General features: G+C 40.7%; 1 protein-coding gene across 2 annotated transcripts; it reads left to right on the forward strand.

Moving 5' to 3' along the window:
* The first annotated feature begins 77 nt into the window (after positions 1 to 77).
* Positions 78 to 10,809, forward strand: pdcd4b (programmed cell death 4b). 2 transcript variants are annotated; one of them, XM_056408527.1, is made up of 12 exons: positions 78 to 134; positions 599 to 711; positions 1,105 to 1,419; positions 5,049 to 5,143; positions 5,375 to 5,488; positions 5,641 to 5,862; positions 7,578 to 7,675; positions 8,090 to 8,204; positions 8,712 to 8,819; positions 9,141 to 9,251; positions 9,859 to 9,998; positions 10,112 to 10,809. In XM_056408527.1, exons 2-12 carry the CDS (start codon positions 669 to 671, stop codon positions 10,161 to 10,163), a joined length of 1,413 nt encoding a protein of 470 aa, XP_056264502.1. In that variant the 5' UTR covers positions 78 to 134; positions 599 to 668; the 3' UTR covers positions 10,164 to 10,809. The 2 variants fall into 2 exon arrangements, with proteins under 2 accessions (XP_056264502.1, XP_056264504.1); XM_056408529.1 differs by having other exon boundaries at positions 96 to 115.
* The last annotated feature ends 2,521 nt before the right edge of the window (positions 10,810 to 13,330 follow it).

The following is a 13,330-nucleotide window of genomic DNA, read 5'->3' on the forward strand; positions in this document are numbered from 1 at the left end:
CGCAACTCCAGCCAATCAGAACAGCGAACTCAGACCTACGCGCTTGCGTTGCTGGGTAGATAAAACAAAAACAACAGGATTGGTGTCAGAGTTTGAAGCTTGGACGCGACGGACGGTGAGCGACTTTATTTAAAGTGAGTTATTTATTCGACACAATAAGAGAGCTATACATTCACTTTTTACAAGTTGTATTGTTGAGCAACATAAAAAAAAAAAGATGTAGCGTTACGCCGAACAAGCTAGCAGTAAGTTATTTAATAATGTAATCTTTCAACGTTCCTGACATCCTCGCAACTAGCGAGTCAGCGATATATGACAACGGGTTAATACCCCGTAAACTGCACATGTAGATGTTGTGTTTGCGTATTTATCGTGTTGTATGTGTATTAAGATAATATGGAGTTTGGTCTTTTGACGCAGCTCCTAATGGTGACAGTTAAGATTGGAGCTATAACGCAACGCTCTCCATTGTTGATCAACAGAGCGACTTTGAATGGGGAGGGAGGGGGAGGGGAGGCTGCTGCTGCTGCCTGTCTGGACATGTTATTAGCTAGCTCTTTGTTTTGCGTACATACAATTTCTGTTTTCTTCTTTGCAGGTATCATTTTGGCATTCTTTTTTTTTTTTGCACCCTGTTTAGCTGCAAAGTCTCTTTTCTTTTGTGAAACATGGCAACTGACTGTGCAGCCTGGCTGAACGCAAACCCCGTTGGTAAGTGTGTCAGCTCTTGAAATGCATCATCCGATGTGTCTCGTATGTCTGATGAGTCTGATGTGTCCTATGTGTCTGCTGTGGCGCTTTTACATGCGGATGCGGGTGCATTCTCGTTTTCTTGCATCGCTTGCGGGCTTTGTGATGTTGAATGTGACACTGATACCATTCTGCCACACTTCATACATTTTGTGTTTGTAAGTCAGTCTGAGAGAACACATATTTCCTGAGTTTATTGTATTTTCACCTGTACCCTGCTGCATTGAAGATAATAAAGGGAAATACATATTATATAGCAAGCCTTAGTCTCTTTGATCTGTTCTGCAGATACAGGCTTCTTACTCATAAGAACATAAAAACCCTTTTTACAATTTTGTCCTTGAAATCAAACAGAGGCAGAGGACCTGAGTGACTCCTTGGTATCTGAAGAGGAAGACGATACAGGATTGGTGGTCAACGAAAACATCAAAAACAAGATCAACGGCAACTGGTTGTCCTCGGCGAGCAACAGCATCCATGAAGCACGTCTCAAGGCGAAGGCCAAGCGGAGGCTGAGAAAGAACTCCTCCAGGGACTCGGGCAGGGGGGATTCTCTCAGCGACAACGGGGACGTGGTCAGGGGAACCTCGGTGGCGCCCACCAGCCCCAAGGGCAAGCTGCTGGATAGAAAGTCCCGACTTGGCAAGGGAAGAGGTCTACCAAAGAAGGGTAAGAAGATTTCACATTTAAATAATGTTATCATGTAACATTGGAATACTGAAGAGATCAATGTCTCCGTTTTGCCTCATGTTTAACCTTTTGCTGGTCATCACCACAGGCGAGTAAACGTTAGAGGAGCCCAGCGCTTCAAAGGGGTTCATCATTGTGTGACCTACTTCACCTGGTGGCCCTCCATCTAGCAGCCATAAACCAATTAGCATGTACACAAATGGCGAGGCGATTTAAAAAGAATCTGAAAGCACCCTTTTCTTTTCTTACCATATGCCCAGCCAAGCTTTTCTGGAAATGCACATTAGAGGTTAAACAATAATCCATGTGTTTTTAGTGTACAAGAAGCTTTTGATAGTAATTATCTGACAATGTTTCACATTTTGGGCTGTCGTGTGTGTGTCCGCAAAAACAGCCACTGTTGTGTTAACACAAATCAATGTAAATAGACTTTATTAAGGTGTAAGGAGCCTTGGTTATCGGTTTTAGAGTCCCTGAAAGGCACAGTGGTAGCTAGAGATACACTACCGTTCAAAAGTTTGGGGTCATCCAGACAATTTCGTGTCTTCCATGAAAACTCACTTTTATTCATCAAATGAATTGAAAATTGAATAGAAAATATAGTCAAGACATTGACAAGGTGAGAAATCATGATTAATATTTGAAGTATTAATTTTTTTCTTCAAACTTCAAGCTCAAAGGAAGGCCAGTTGTATAGTTTATATCACCAGCATAACTGTTTTCAGCTGTGCTAACATAATTGTACAAGGGTTTTCTAATCAGATATTAGTCTTCTAAGGCGATTAGCAAACACAATGTACCATTAGAACACTGGAGTGATAGTTGATGGAAATGGGCCTCTATACACCTCTGGAGATATTTCATTAGAAACCAGACATTTCCACCTAGAATAGTCATTTACCACATTAACAATGTATAGGCTGTATTTTTGTTTAATGTTATCTTTATTGAAAAAACAGTGCTTTTCTTTGAAAAATAAAGACATTTCTAAGTGACCCCAAACTTTTGAATGGTAGTGTATATCCTTTTTGGTTTGTTGGTGATCTATCTTATAACAGCAATCAGCTGATGTTGCATCATGGCTTTAAAAAAAAAAATCAAAATCATACATGAAACCAAATATGGCTCCTCTGACCTGTCTTCTCCTTTCCGCTGACTGTCATTTTAAATGAACACTGACGCATCACAAATGTATAAGTAGATCAGAATTTAGCAAGTGTCAACATGATTCTATCCAGCTGTCTCTGCCTCTAGGTCCTTATTATACAAGTATGCAATGCCTACTTGAATGTCCCAGTAGACTGCAGTGCACAGATATTATGCCCAGTCACATTGCTCCCATGGGGAGTTGAACTGGAGCAAGTAGAGCTTTTTTTGGCACAGCATTTGTCCGTTTCTTTTTTTGGTTGCATAACAGCACCATCGCACCTCTGTTATCTGAGCTCTCCTGCATTAAACAACCATGTATCGCAGTAGTTAATACAGATACAGTGGATGTGCAGATTCTGTGGCCTGAGTAAACTATCATTCACCACATTTTAGATAATGAAGTGGAAGAGTGTTGCGCAAGCAATGTGTACTGTGCTAAATATAGTGGCATGCATATAGGACTAAAAGAGGGTTTAAAGCATCTCACACAAGCTGCTTGCTATTGGTCTTCCTAAACTGTCTTCAATCTGTCAGTGCTTACCTAAGACCCAGCAGATGTTTGTTTGTGTAACAGATACACAGACGTCACCACCCCAGATAGAGGGATTTTATCACAGCATATTTGGTCCTCTGGTTAAAATTGTAGCCTGGGCATGAGTACAGATTACACATACAGATACTGATCCTTAAGTAATATTATTATAACTATAGTATTACTTGTTTTGACCAAAGAACAATACCTTTTATGAAGTCTTAACTTTTGCTATAAACTATAGCCGAGAGCTGTGCTGTGTGAGATGAGGAAGTATGAAAGAGAGTTGTGGAAACATTTCTGGGGTACAGAGATCATACAAAGATGTTTGCACTATCTGGTGTGGTTCAGAGTAAACCGCTGAGTAACTTCCTGCACACACTCCGACATGTATCTGAAACGAGCACCCTGCAGTGGCTGTTGGAGCCGAAATTGCTCACTAGATTTAATCTGACAAACGACACGTAAACACTTGAGGTTTGAAGATGTTTTACTGCCGTGGACCATTTCACGGTTGTAAATGTAAACATTTCAAATGTGTCCCAGTTTATTTCCTGTTGCAGTGTATGTAAATTACATCAGCTGACAGGAAGTAGACAGGGACTTAAGCTGTGCAATTCCATTTAAATGGCCGATAGATCAGCATCGCCTTTTTTGTTTCGGTGTCTCAATATTTTGTCACATGACATCAAGCTCTGTAACCTTCGCCACCCTAAAGGTGCGTTCACACCAAAAGCAAAACTATTTTTTCGCACGACTGAATCCCATGTAAAGTCAACGTACAGATGCGTGTGGCTGCGATAGACGCGATATTTTCCCGGGCGGCACGTTTGGGGCGACGCGATGTGGGCGACGCATTTACAGCGGCGCAATTTTCGCCCCAATTTGAAATATTTCAACTTTGAGGCGGTCATCTCGCAACTCGGGCCAATCAGCTCTTGAGTTCCGCTCTCGTAGCGCTGGAAGCGGAAGTCTTTCAGACGTAACAGTAACTTCATCTGTGAAAGTGACCGAGCTGAGTGAGCCTACGGGTGATGTCATGAACCCAAACACGAGGGCGTTAGTGTGTGGGACGTCCACAACAAGTATAAAGCAGAACTAGTGGTTAGTTATTCTGGTGGATGAAGGAGATGATAACGGTCTCTACGGAGACGAGACACGGAGATAAGCCCCGCCCCTCGCGGAGCGTCTCAACGCTTTTTGCGTGAACACGGCGAATGGTCGAGCGAGTAAACTTGCGCGTTTTGGGCGACACGGAAAATCGTTTCGCTTTTGGTGTGAACGCACCTTTACTCCTAATTGTTTCACATTGAAAAGGGGTTGGCAGTGAGTTATATTTCAGGGATATCGTGTTCAGAGAACCAGATGCTCCCAACCGCTGCAACTTCTCTTTCTTGCTATGAATTAATTGGGAACTATTGGATAAAAGAAAATCTTTAACGATACAACTTGTGTTTCACATAAACCAGACATGTGTGCCACTAAATCATTTGAAAACTAGAATGGGCACTCGGTAGAGCGCATACCTTCGCATATCACAAGATTGGGCATTGAATTATGATCATTTTGGCATTAGTTGCATGCCAATTGGATAGAAATTGACCGCGCTATGGTAAAAAGAAGATTTCGACCTTGTCATGACCTTGACCTTTGACCCGACCGATCCCAAAATCTAATCAAATGGTCCCGGGATAATAACCAATCATCCCACCAAATTTCATGCGATTCGGTTCAATACTTTTTTAGTTATGCGAGTAACACGCATACAAATAAATAAATACACGGCGAACAAAACATAACCTTCCGCATTTTCAATGCGAAGGAAATAACACTGCTCATAGACTTTTAATACATATAACTTTTTTATGAAACGATTGTGACGTCGTCAGATGTCGAGTCTAATATCGTCGCTGACCTTTGTCTGCAGGTGGGGCTGGAGGAAAAGGTGTGTGGGGCCGATCTGGAGAAGTTTATGAAAAGCAGGCGGTCGATCAAAAAGACCCCAACTTCGACGAAGCTCAGGTACTGCCTGTGGTGTTGATATTGTACATCTTCACGTGTGCGTTTTTGGATCGGCATACATTCTAATTCATCAATACACAGCTCTGCAATAAAAACAAAATGCTTATAATGTGTAATAGTTGTTACTTTGTAGGTTTAGTGTGTGTTGCTGTACTAATTTGCATAATAATTTAAGTTGACCATGCAGTGGATAAAATACCAAAATGTGGTATTAATCTTGTGTTTCGACAGGAAAACTGTGTGTATGAGACGGTGGTTCCTCCGCTGGATGAGAGGGACTTTGAGAACACAGTCATCCCCATAGTGCAAGAGTACTTTGAACACGGAGACACAAATGAAGTCGCGGTAAGTGTGCCCGGAAACAGGCAACATGTTGTTATGCTTAACGGAAGCAGAAATCGACATAGAAAGTCCTCTTAAAAAACACACACGCATTGAAAGACATGACCGCCACCGTGAAGCACGTTCACCAAGTCGACGCCTGTCTCTGCATCCAGGAGCTGCTTGCAGAACTGAACCTGGGACCCATGCGGAGCGAGGTTCCCTCGTTGGCTGTGTCTCTGGCCCTGGAGGCCAAAGCCAGCCACCGGGAGCTCACCTCCAGGCTGCTGGCGGACCTGTGTGGGCCGGTGCTGTCATACAGCGACATGGAAAACTCCTTTGACAAGCTGCTCCTCGAGCTGCCCGATCTGGTCCTGGATACACCCGGAGCCCCGCAGGTGAGTCTCCTGAGGGTCGGGAGATAAGTGTGTGTGCACCCTTATTTTATGTGTGTGTGTTGAATAACCTTACATTGTTGTCAATTCAGGAAGGGTATTAACTGAGAAATTCAAACTATAACACTGAAAGAAATGGTATGTCCAACAGTCAAAGGACGACCCAGGAGCTACAGTGTCACCATATATGTTATCGTAGGTTTTCGGATATTCAAACTTTGTACTTCCGTGCGACAAGGACATTTGCACAAACTGATGTCCGTCCCATTACAGTGAACACACGTTTTGTCAGAATGGTTAGCTGAAGTACTTATTGTGTTTGTATGTTTTATGTTTATTTTATGTTCACTGTATGCACCAATACACCAGAACAAATTCCAGGTAGGTGTAAACCTACTTGGCAATAAATACAATTCTGATTCTGATTCTGAAAGGATGCCTCTGTTTGAGGTGGTGTGTTCTCCACACAGTCTGTGGTGGAGCAGAGGGGAACAGCACTGAGTTGATGTGTTTCTGTGTGTGAGAGAGAGCTAGTGTGTGTGGGTGTGTTTGTGTGTGTGTATGCATTTGAGCTCTCTCTCTTTCAGCCTGCACAGACATGAGATCTCTGTCCATTGTCTGTCTGTGCTCACAAAATGCAAGCTCAGCAAACGCTCACAGAGTTATTGGTCCTCCACCCCCCCCACACACACACACACACACACACACCCCTCCTGTCACTGTCTCATTGGGGCTCACCGGTCATTTCTGTCCCACTCTCACCGTTCTCTGTGGGTTTAAAGGGGTATTATGACTGCCCAGCCGCCCACCTCCTTCCCTTCACCCTTTTCCCTCTCTCTTGTTTCAGTCTCTCACACACACACACACACTGCGCTCTCCTCTCTTTCTCCTCATGTGCCTGTGAGTCTAGCCACGGGTCAAATGAGAGCTGTCTCTTGTGTGAACAGGAACAATGATCAGTGATAAGCGCAAGCTTTGTCCAGGCCAGAAGTGCAAAGTCAGCTCTTTCTCGTTTCCCTAAATCATGTGCTGACGCACTACTGTAAACCAACAGAAACTCCCGAGCCTCTGAGGCCACTGTCGGTCATCTGTCAGTGATTTTGTGGAATCAGTTCTTTGAACTGAATTTTTTTTTTAAATTGAGACTAAATGTCTTAAATCAAGCTGAGTTCATGTATTCTATTTACTAAAGACAGGACACTGATCCTTGAATCCTTGGGTTTTATACATATATGGCTTGCCTTGTATTTTTCGATGTATAGAAACAAAAGTATTTGTATTTCCTATATAGGAAATACAAATTAATTCCCAGATAAAAATACAAAAATGAGCCAAACAAATGCCAGCGTCGTTCTGAACAAATGCTCATTCCTCACCGCATTCTTGGAATGTGTTCAGTGTCAATCATAATATCACCCTTGACTTTTGGCTCCAGTCCACTACATATGTCAACTTTTGACTTGCTTACAAATTGACCTGCTTTTATTCATGGTTCTTTTATTGTCATTATGCAACAGGCAGAGGCACAAAACCAAACTCAAACCAAACGAGCAATACATTCCTGTCGTGCACTTTTTGAATTTGCATCATAAGGAATGTAAAGGGCAGCAACAAAAAACATGATGAGTAGGCAGAATAACATTTTATTAAACTCTGCCGTATACAATATTTTGTTTCTTTACACTCTTATTTTTCCATCTGTTTTTTTTTTCTTCCAGTTGGTGGGCCATTTCATTGCCCGAGCTGTGAGCGACCAAATATTGTCCAAGAGCTACATCGAGGCCTACAAAGGCCGAGTTGGCTGTCAATACACAAGGTACGCTATTGTCGACTGAACTCAGCTGTCGCTGTGATTTTAGTTTCCCGTGTTATGATTATCACCTCCAGAGGTTTTAGCGAATCCCAAAAGATGAGTGTACATATATTAGTCTTCTCATTAGATGTAGCATAAAGCGTGTTCACAAAGAGTGCAGGAGAATCTGGACCTTTCCTTAACGTGTTCAGTAATTCATGTAAACAAGAGTTGAAATGCATTAAAGGGAAAGGGAACATATCTTGTAAGTATTATAGATCACAATTTAGGAATCAAGTCCAAAAGTGTTTTGCACTAAGTGATAAACAAAATAGTCTCAAACAATACAAGCACAACCCATAATGCGTGTGCGTCAGAGGAGACAGTTGACCACAGTGTTGCAGTGTGACCACTTTGTCTGCTTCTGTGGTCCTGCAGAGTGTCACTGGACCGGGCGACAGTGCTGCTGAAGATGAGTATGGAGGGCCTCCGCATAGACAGCAAGTGGGGGCCAGGCGGGGGACAGAGGCCTGTCACACAGCTCATCAAAGAGGTAGCTTACATAAGGAAGATAAGAGAATATATTGGTAGTTGTTCTTTATTATCACTCACATAGTAGCTTCAGTATATCTATTTTCATTTCATCTCTTCTAACCAAAATTCAGTGGAATAAAAATTGGTTCTGTCTGTCGATATGCATTTTGAGCTTATAAAGCTTTCTTGGTCTGGTAAATTCTCCACCATGAAAAAGGGAACGTAGACAAGACAGAAATGTGGATGGCAATCGTAACAGTTTTTGTGCTTAATGGGTATGATACCATGATTTATAATTTCAATTCAGTTTATTTTCTGGAGCCCAAAATCACAAACTACAAGTTTGTCTCATCAGATCAGTAAAAACTCCTTCACTGGAAACTATATTTCCTATATAAACTACAATCTATTCATCTGAGAGCGTTAACACATCCTCAAGTCCATGAGTTCCCTACAGTTGCAACTGATGGGTGCTGTGTTTGTAGATGTAGGAGTAATTGTCATTGCTTTTTTTTGGTATTGTCAGATGAACTTGCTGCTGAAGGAGTACATCCTCTCTGGAGACGGCAAGGAGGCGGAGAGGTGCCTGAGAGATCTGGAAGTTCCCCATTTCCACCATGAGTTTGTCTATGAGGTAAAGGCTTCGTTTTGGTTTGAAGCAGAACTGCCCAAACTCAGACTTTCCTAAAAGCATCACACAACAGGTGTGTCAGAGGCCACGCATGAGAACAAAAACCAAAAGACCATGTTTGTTCTTTCATCATTTTAGAAATCTCAGGTTAAATTGGTTTTAATCTTTGAATTTGTAATCTCCATCGAAGAGTGTGTACGCCTCTTGATCTCAACTAAATTATGAAGATGGAAAATGACGTACTGCAGTAAGTGCGTCTTGTAGATTTGCAGCAAGGCTTTGTGAGTACTAATACAAGGCGATACATATTTCCGTTTCCCTCAGGCGATAGTGATGGTGTTAGAGTCCAAAGGAGAGAAAACATTGAAGATGGTTCTGCAGCTCCTGGAGTTGCTCTCTGTGTCCTCGGTCATCACTCTGGACCAAATGAAAAGGGTAAGGCACCACCTAGTGTTTGGTTTGCAAAAGGATTATTTATAAAACGATTTTTGAGGGTTATAACTAAGTGTGATTGAAAAATATGTATATGGAAGATGTATCTGGATATATATATATATAGATATGATTTTTTATTTTCTTATTTTTCTTTATTTTATATTAATTTTCTGATTTATTTGATTATAATAATTTAGGATAGGAACATATTTTGCTTCTACCTATACCTTTTTTAGTCTTTCTGTTTTGTATATTATATACATTAATATTGTATTGTATTGCAATGATTGACTGAATAAAATACACAACAAAAACTAAGCAATGCACATAATTATTTGACAAAGCAGTCGTTTCATTTGTTTAATCGCCCTAACATGATACATTATAGACAGCAAGGGCGTAGGTTTGGTTTCAACATTGGTAAGGACACACATATACATTTATTTATATATATATATATATATATCTCTGCAAACGTTACAAACGTTAAACGAGAAGTTTGCTCAAATATTAGGAGCGACAATGGATATATCCCAACCAATATTTTGGGATATATCCACTGTCCTTGTGCGAAACTACGCCCTTGACAGTGTCTTTTTTTTCATAGGGCTATGAAAGAGTTTATATGGAAATTGCTGAAATCAACATTGATGTCCCTCGTGCATACCTCATCCTGGAGCAATTTGTTGATCAGAGCTTCAGTATGGGAATCATTTATGTGAAGTTAAGAGATCTTTGTCCCTGTCGGTAAGTGCACGCTATTTGCTTTTCTCAGACACGCACCGTACATTCCTGTTTCCAAGTTTATTTTGTTGTTGTTGTTTTTAAACTGCGAGTTTATATGTTCTGTCTGTTGTCAGAGGCCGGAAGAGATTTGTCAGCGAGGGAGATGGTGGTGCTGTCAAAGTTTAAAGTTACCGAGGAGCCCTTTGTATGTGCCAGAATTCCTGAAAATAAAAGGATGAAGCTACTTTTTTACTTGTATATTTTAACCCCAAAAAAGTCAGGTACATTTTTTTCCCTTCTAACAGTCAAAAGAATGTCAACTTCTGAAACTGAAGTAGGGTACAAAAATTAACAACTGCACTTTTGCTTGAAACTAAAGTGGATCACTTTCTTCAAGGTGTTTGAAATAAACACTTACATAAGCTAACTCTTAAAGTGCCACAGCTCGCAGTGTAAGTCATCCCATGTTGTTTTGTATTTTCTTGATTTTAATCCCATTCCTCTTGTGTTTTTCGAGAAACCAGTGTTTGTACAGATATGACTGGCTTGTGTCAAAAGCTTTATAAAAGGGGTACAACAAATAAAGAAAGGGGGTTGGTTAATTGCAATACTGGCCCCCAAACTAGCTGCTGTTTCTATGTTGTGCTGGCTTTTCTTTCTTTATTTTAACCCTTTTAAATTACACGAAGAGGTCATTTAGTAAAGGTATCAAGACATGAGTACAGTGCAAAAATAAATACCAGTTGGGTAACTTCACAAAATTGTGTTTTAGAATGTTTATTTTTATATCCGGGGCATACTGGTGTTTGTTCATTAAATCACTATTAACACATCCAAGACTGTTTTTGTGAATGTCACACATTCAACACGCAACACAAACATCTTAAGACTTCTTTTGATCCGACACAACAATTGCTCTGCCCTATATTCACTCAAAAAGAAAGCTGTTAAATTGTGTATGCATTCATGCCAAATTACAGATGCAATAATACCAACAGAGTAGAGAAGTCCACCGGTCCTAATAGCCAGCCACACTGGTAAATCTGGCAAGAAATATATGTAATCTTTACTTTCAAAAGAGTTGAGTGGTTAAACTCGGGTGACTGCTCACTCCTTACCTTATCGGCTCTATGAAGCAAAACAATCAGTCACTTTGTCAAATTGCACTTGACTGTCTATACAAATACTCTTTTATCTGTGTGTGATATCTCTGGATCTTTGCCATCCATCTGAAGGATTTTTCTTCCAATTTGACCATTCCTGCGGTTTTGAATAGTTCATTGGGCGTCTACTGCAACTGCTCCTTTAGTGCCAGTTCCTGCTGCTTGACAGCCTCTTGCGCTGCCATCTGCATCTTCTCCAGCTTCTCTAGAGTGACTGATTTGAGTGGGAGCAGCTTCGGCTTACACAGAACCATGGTAGGGACATCTTCCATGGAAAGTTGCCCTGTGGATATTGCCAAATAATTCAGTTTTATTTGTATAGCCCAATTTCACAAATTACTAATTTGTCTCGGAGTGCTTTACAATCTGTACACATAGACATCCCAGCCCCAAAACCTCACATCGGACCAGGAAAAACTCCCAAATAACCCTTCAGGGGGAAAAAAAAGGGAAGAAACCTTCAGGAGAGCAACAGAGGAGGATCCCTCTCCAGGTAAGAAGAAGAAAAAACACTTAACTCCAATATAAATGTTCTCATCAACTAATCTTGGCTTAAATACAAATATAATGAAACTTGGCTGATTTGTTGCTATTTTTCACAGAAGCCTCTTGCATATTAGTGTGAAATGTTTAACCTACCGACGAGTTATAAATAGCATTCTGTTGTGAGAGTCACTGCCAAATATTGCTACTTGCCAACTTTGTTTCTTTCTGTTGCACTGATGGTACGTTTTTAACAATCACTCTCGCTGTATGTAACATCTGGACCTTTCCCACATCTGTTGCTCTGTCCCTGAACATCTTGCATCCATTAGAAAGCATCACACTTATAACACCAGAACTGCATCGAGATCTAGTACCGACCCATATTATATAACTGATTACACAGCAACAATGTCTATGATGAGCACAGAGCACCCACTGCCTCATTTTGCAAGCTTGTGCACATTTCTAAACAGTTCACATGTTGTATTGAGCACCACAAACAACCTTTTGTTTGGAAATACTGCTGTCCAAATAGCTAACGGCTGCGATACAAACCTTGTTTTGGCAGAACTTCTCTGAATATTGACTTGACTTCTGGCATTGTGTCCTCTGAGTGCTTGCTGAAAGGTACAGTAAACACATTAGTTTACTTTTACATTGTATATGTTAGATATGACAGACTGACAAAGCATATATGTAAATAATAAAACGCTCAGTTCAGAAAGAGAAGCTAGTTGCAGCCTTGTGTCAGAAGGCCTACATAGCAGTAACACATCAGTTGACTGTCAGACACGTATAATAATAACCAGCCTAACGTGAAAGAAAACAACATAGCTTGGCACTCATTCTGTCCTGTGGTGTATTTCTGAACTTTAGCTGTTACGTGTAGGTGAGGTTAAATGTTCACGTCTCTATCCCATTCAAGGAGCTTAGCTGGAATGAGTTAACGTGAACCCAGTTGAAGTATATATTAACATTACGTTTGAGTACATTTACTGACTGAGACGTTGAACTGATTTAAAGAGTTGGACTCAAACTCGGACCCCATATATTATAACGCATTGGCTAACGTTAGTTGTTAGCTCAACACAAAGCTAGGTTTAGAACGTAATAACACAGTTTAAGGTCTGTAAATTGACAATACGCTGTTATATATTTATGTTGACGTGTGTAAACACGTACAATAGATTATGTTTAATGAATTGTTGAGAAAAAAAGAATCCCACCTTTAGCACCAGGAAGAGATTTACACGGTTGTCAAGTCAACGAGAATCACGTGACTTTTTTTTCTTCGCTTAATCTTCTTCGTTGGTGTTTTACGGCAGTCGGTTTCCGTTTTCATGCATTGTTGCCACCTTCTGGATCTAGACCTGACTGCGACATCTTCATACTACAACCTTCTTTCTTCGCTATATTTCTCAGCCACAGTGCTTTACTGCCATCCACAGGCGGCTCACAGAATAACATACGAATCATGACTGCTGTTTGGCTTTTCCACTGTTCATCTGTTCAAATAAGAGTTTTGCATACTTGTTTTGTCGTAAGTGCATGTGGTAAAGATATATACAATGTATGTACTTTACCTCCAGTCCACGCTACTTTATTCTTATATTCCACTGCATTTCAGAGGAAAGTGCTGCACTGTTTACTCATATATTTATTTTACAGCTACATTTACAGAATATAATGGTTTATTCAAAAGAA

This window comes from Pseudoliparis swirei, chromosome 24 (assembly GCF_029220125.1).
Source record: "Pseudoliparis swirei isolate HS2019 ecotype Mariana Trench chromosome 24, NWPU_hadal_v1, whole genome shotgun sequence".
NCBI lineage: Eukaryota > Metazoa > Chordata > Actinopteri > Perciformes > Liparidae > Pseudoliparis > Pseudoliparis swirei.

Bases quoted from the DNA above. Each gene is read 5' to 3' on its own strand.
- pdcd4b (XM_056408527.1), top strand. From the start codon at position 669: ATGGCAACTGACTGTGCAGCCTGGCTGAACGCAAACCCCGTTG. The intron at 8,205-8,711 runs GTAGCTTACATA...TGGTATTGTCAG, and splicing joins TCACACAGCTCATCAAAGAG to ATGAACTTGCTGCTGAAGGA. The intron at 9,252-9,858 runs GTAAGGCACCAC...TTTTTTTCATAG, and splicing joins CTCTGGACCAAATGAAAAGG to GGCTATGAAAGAGTTTATAT.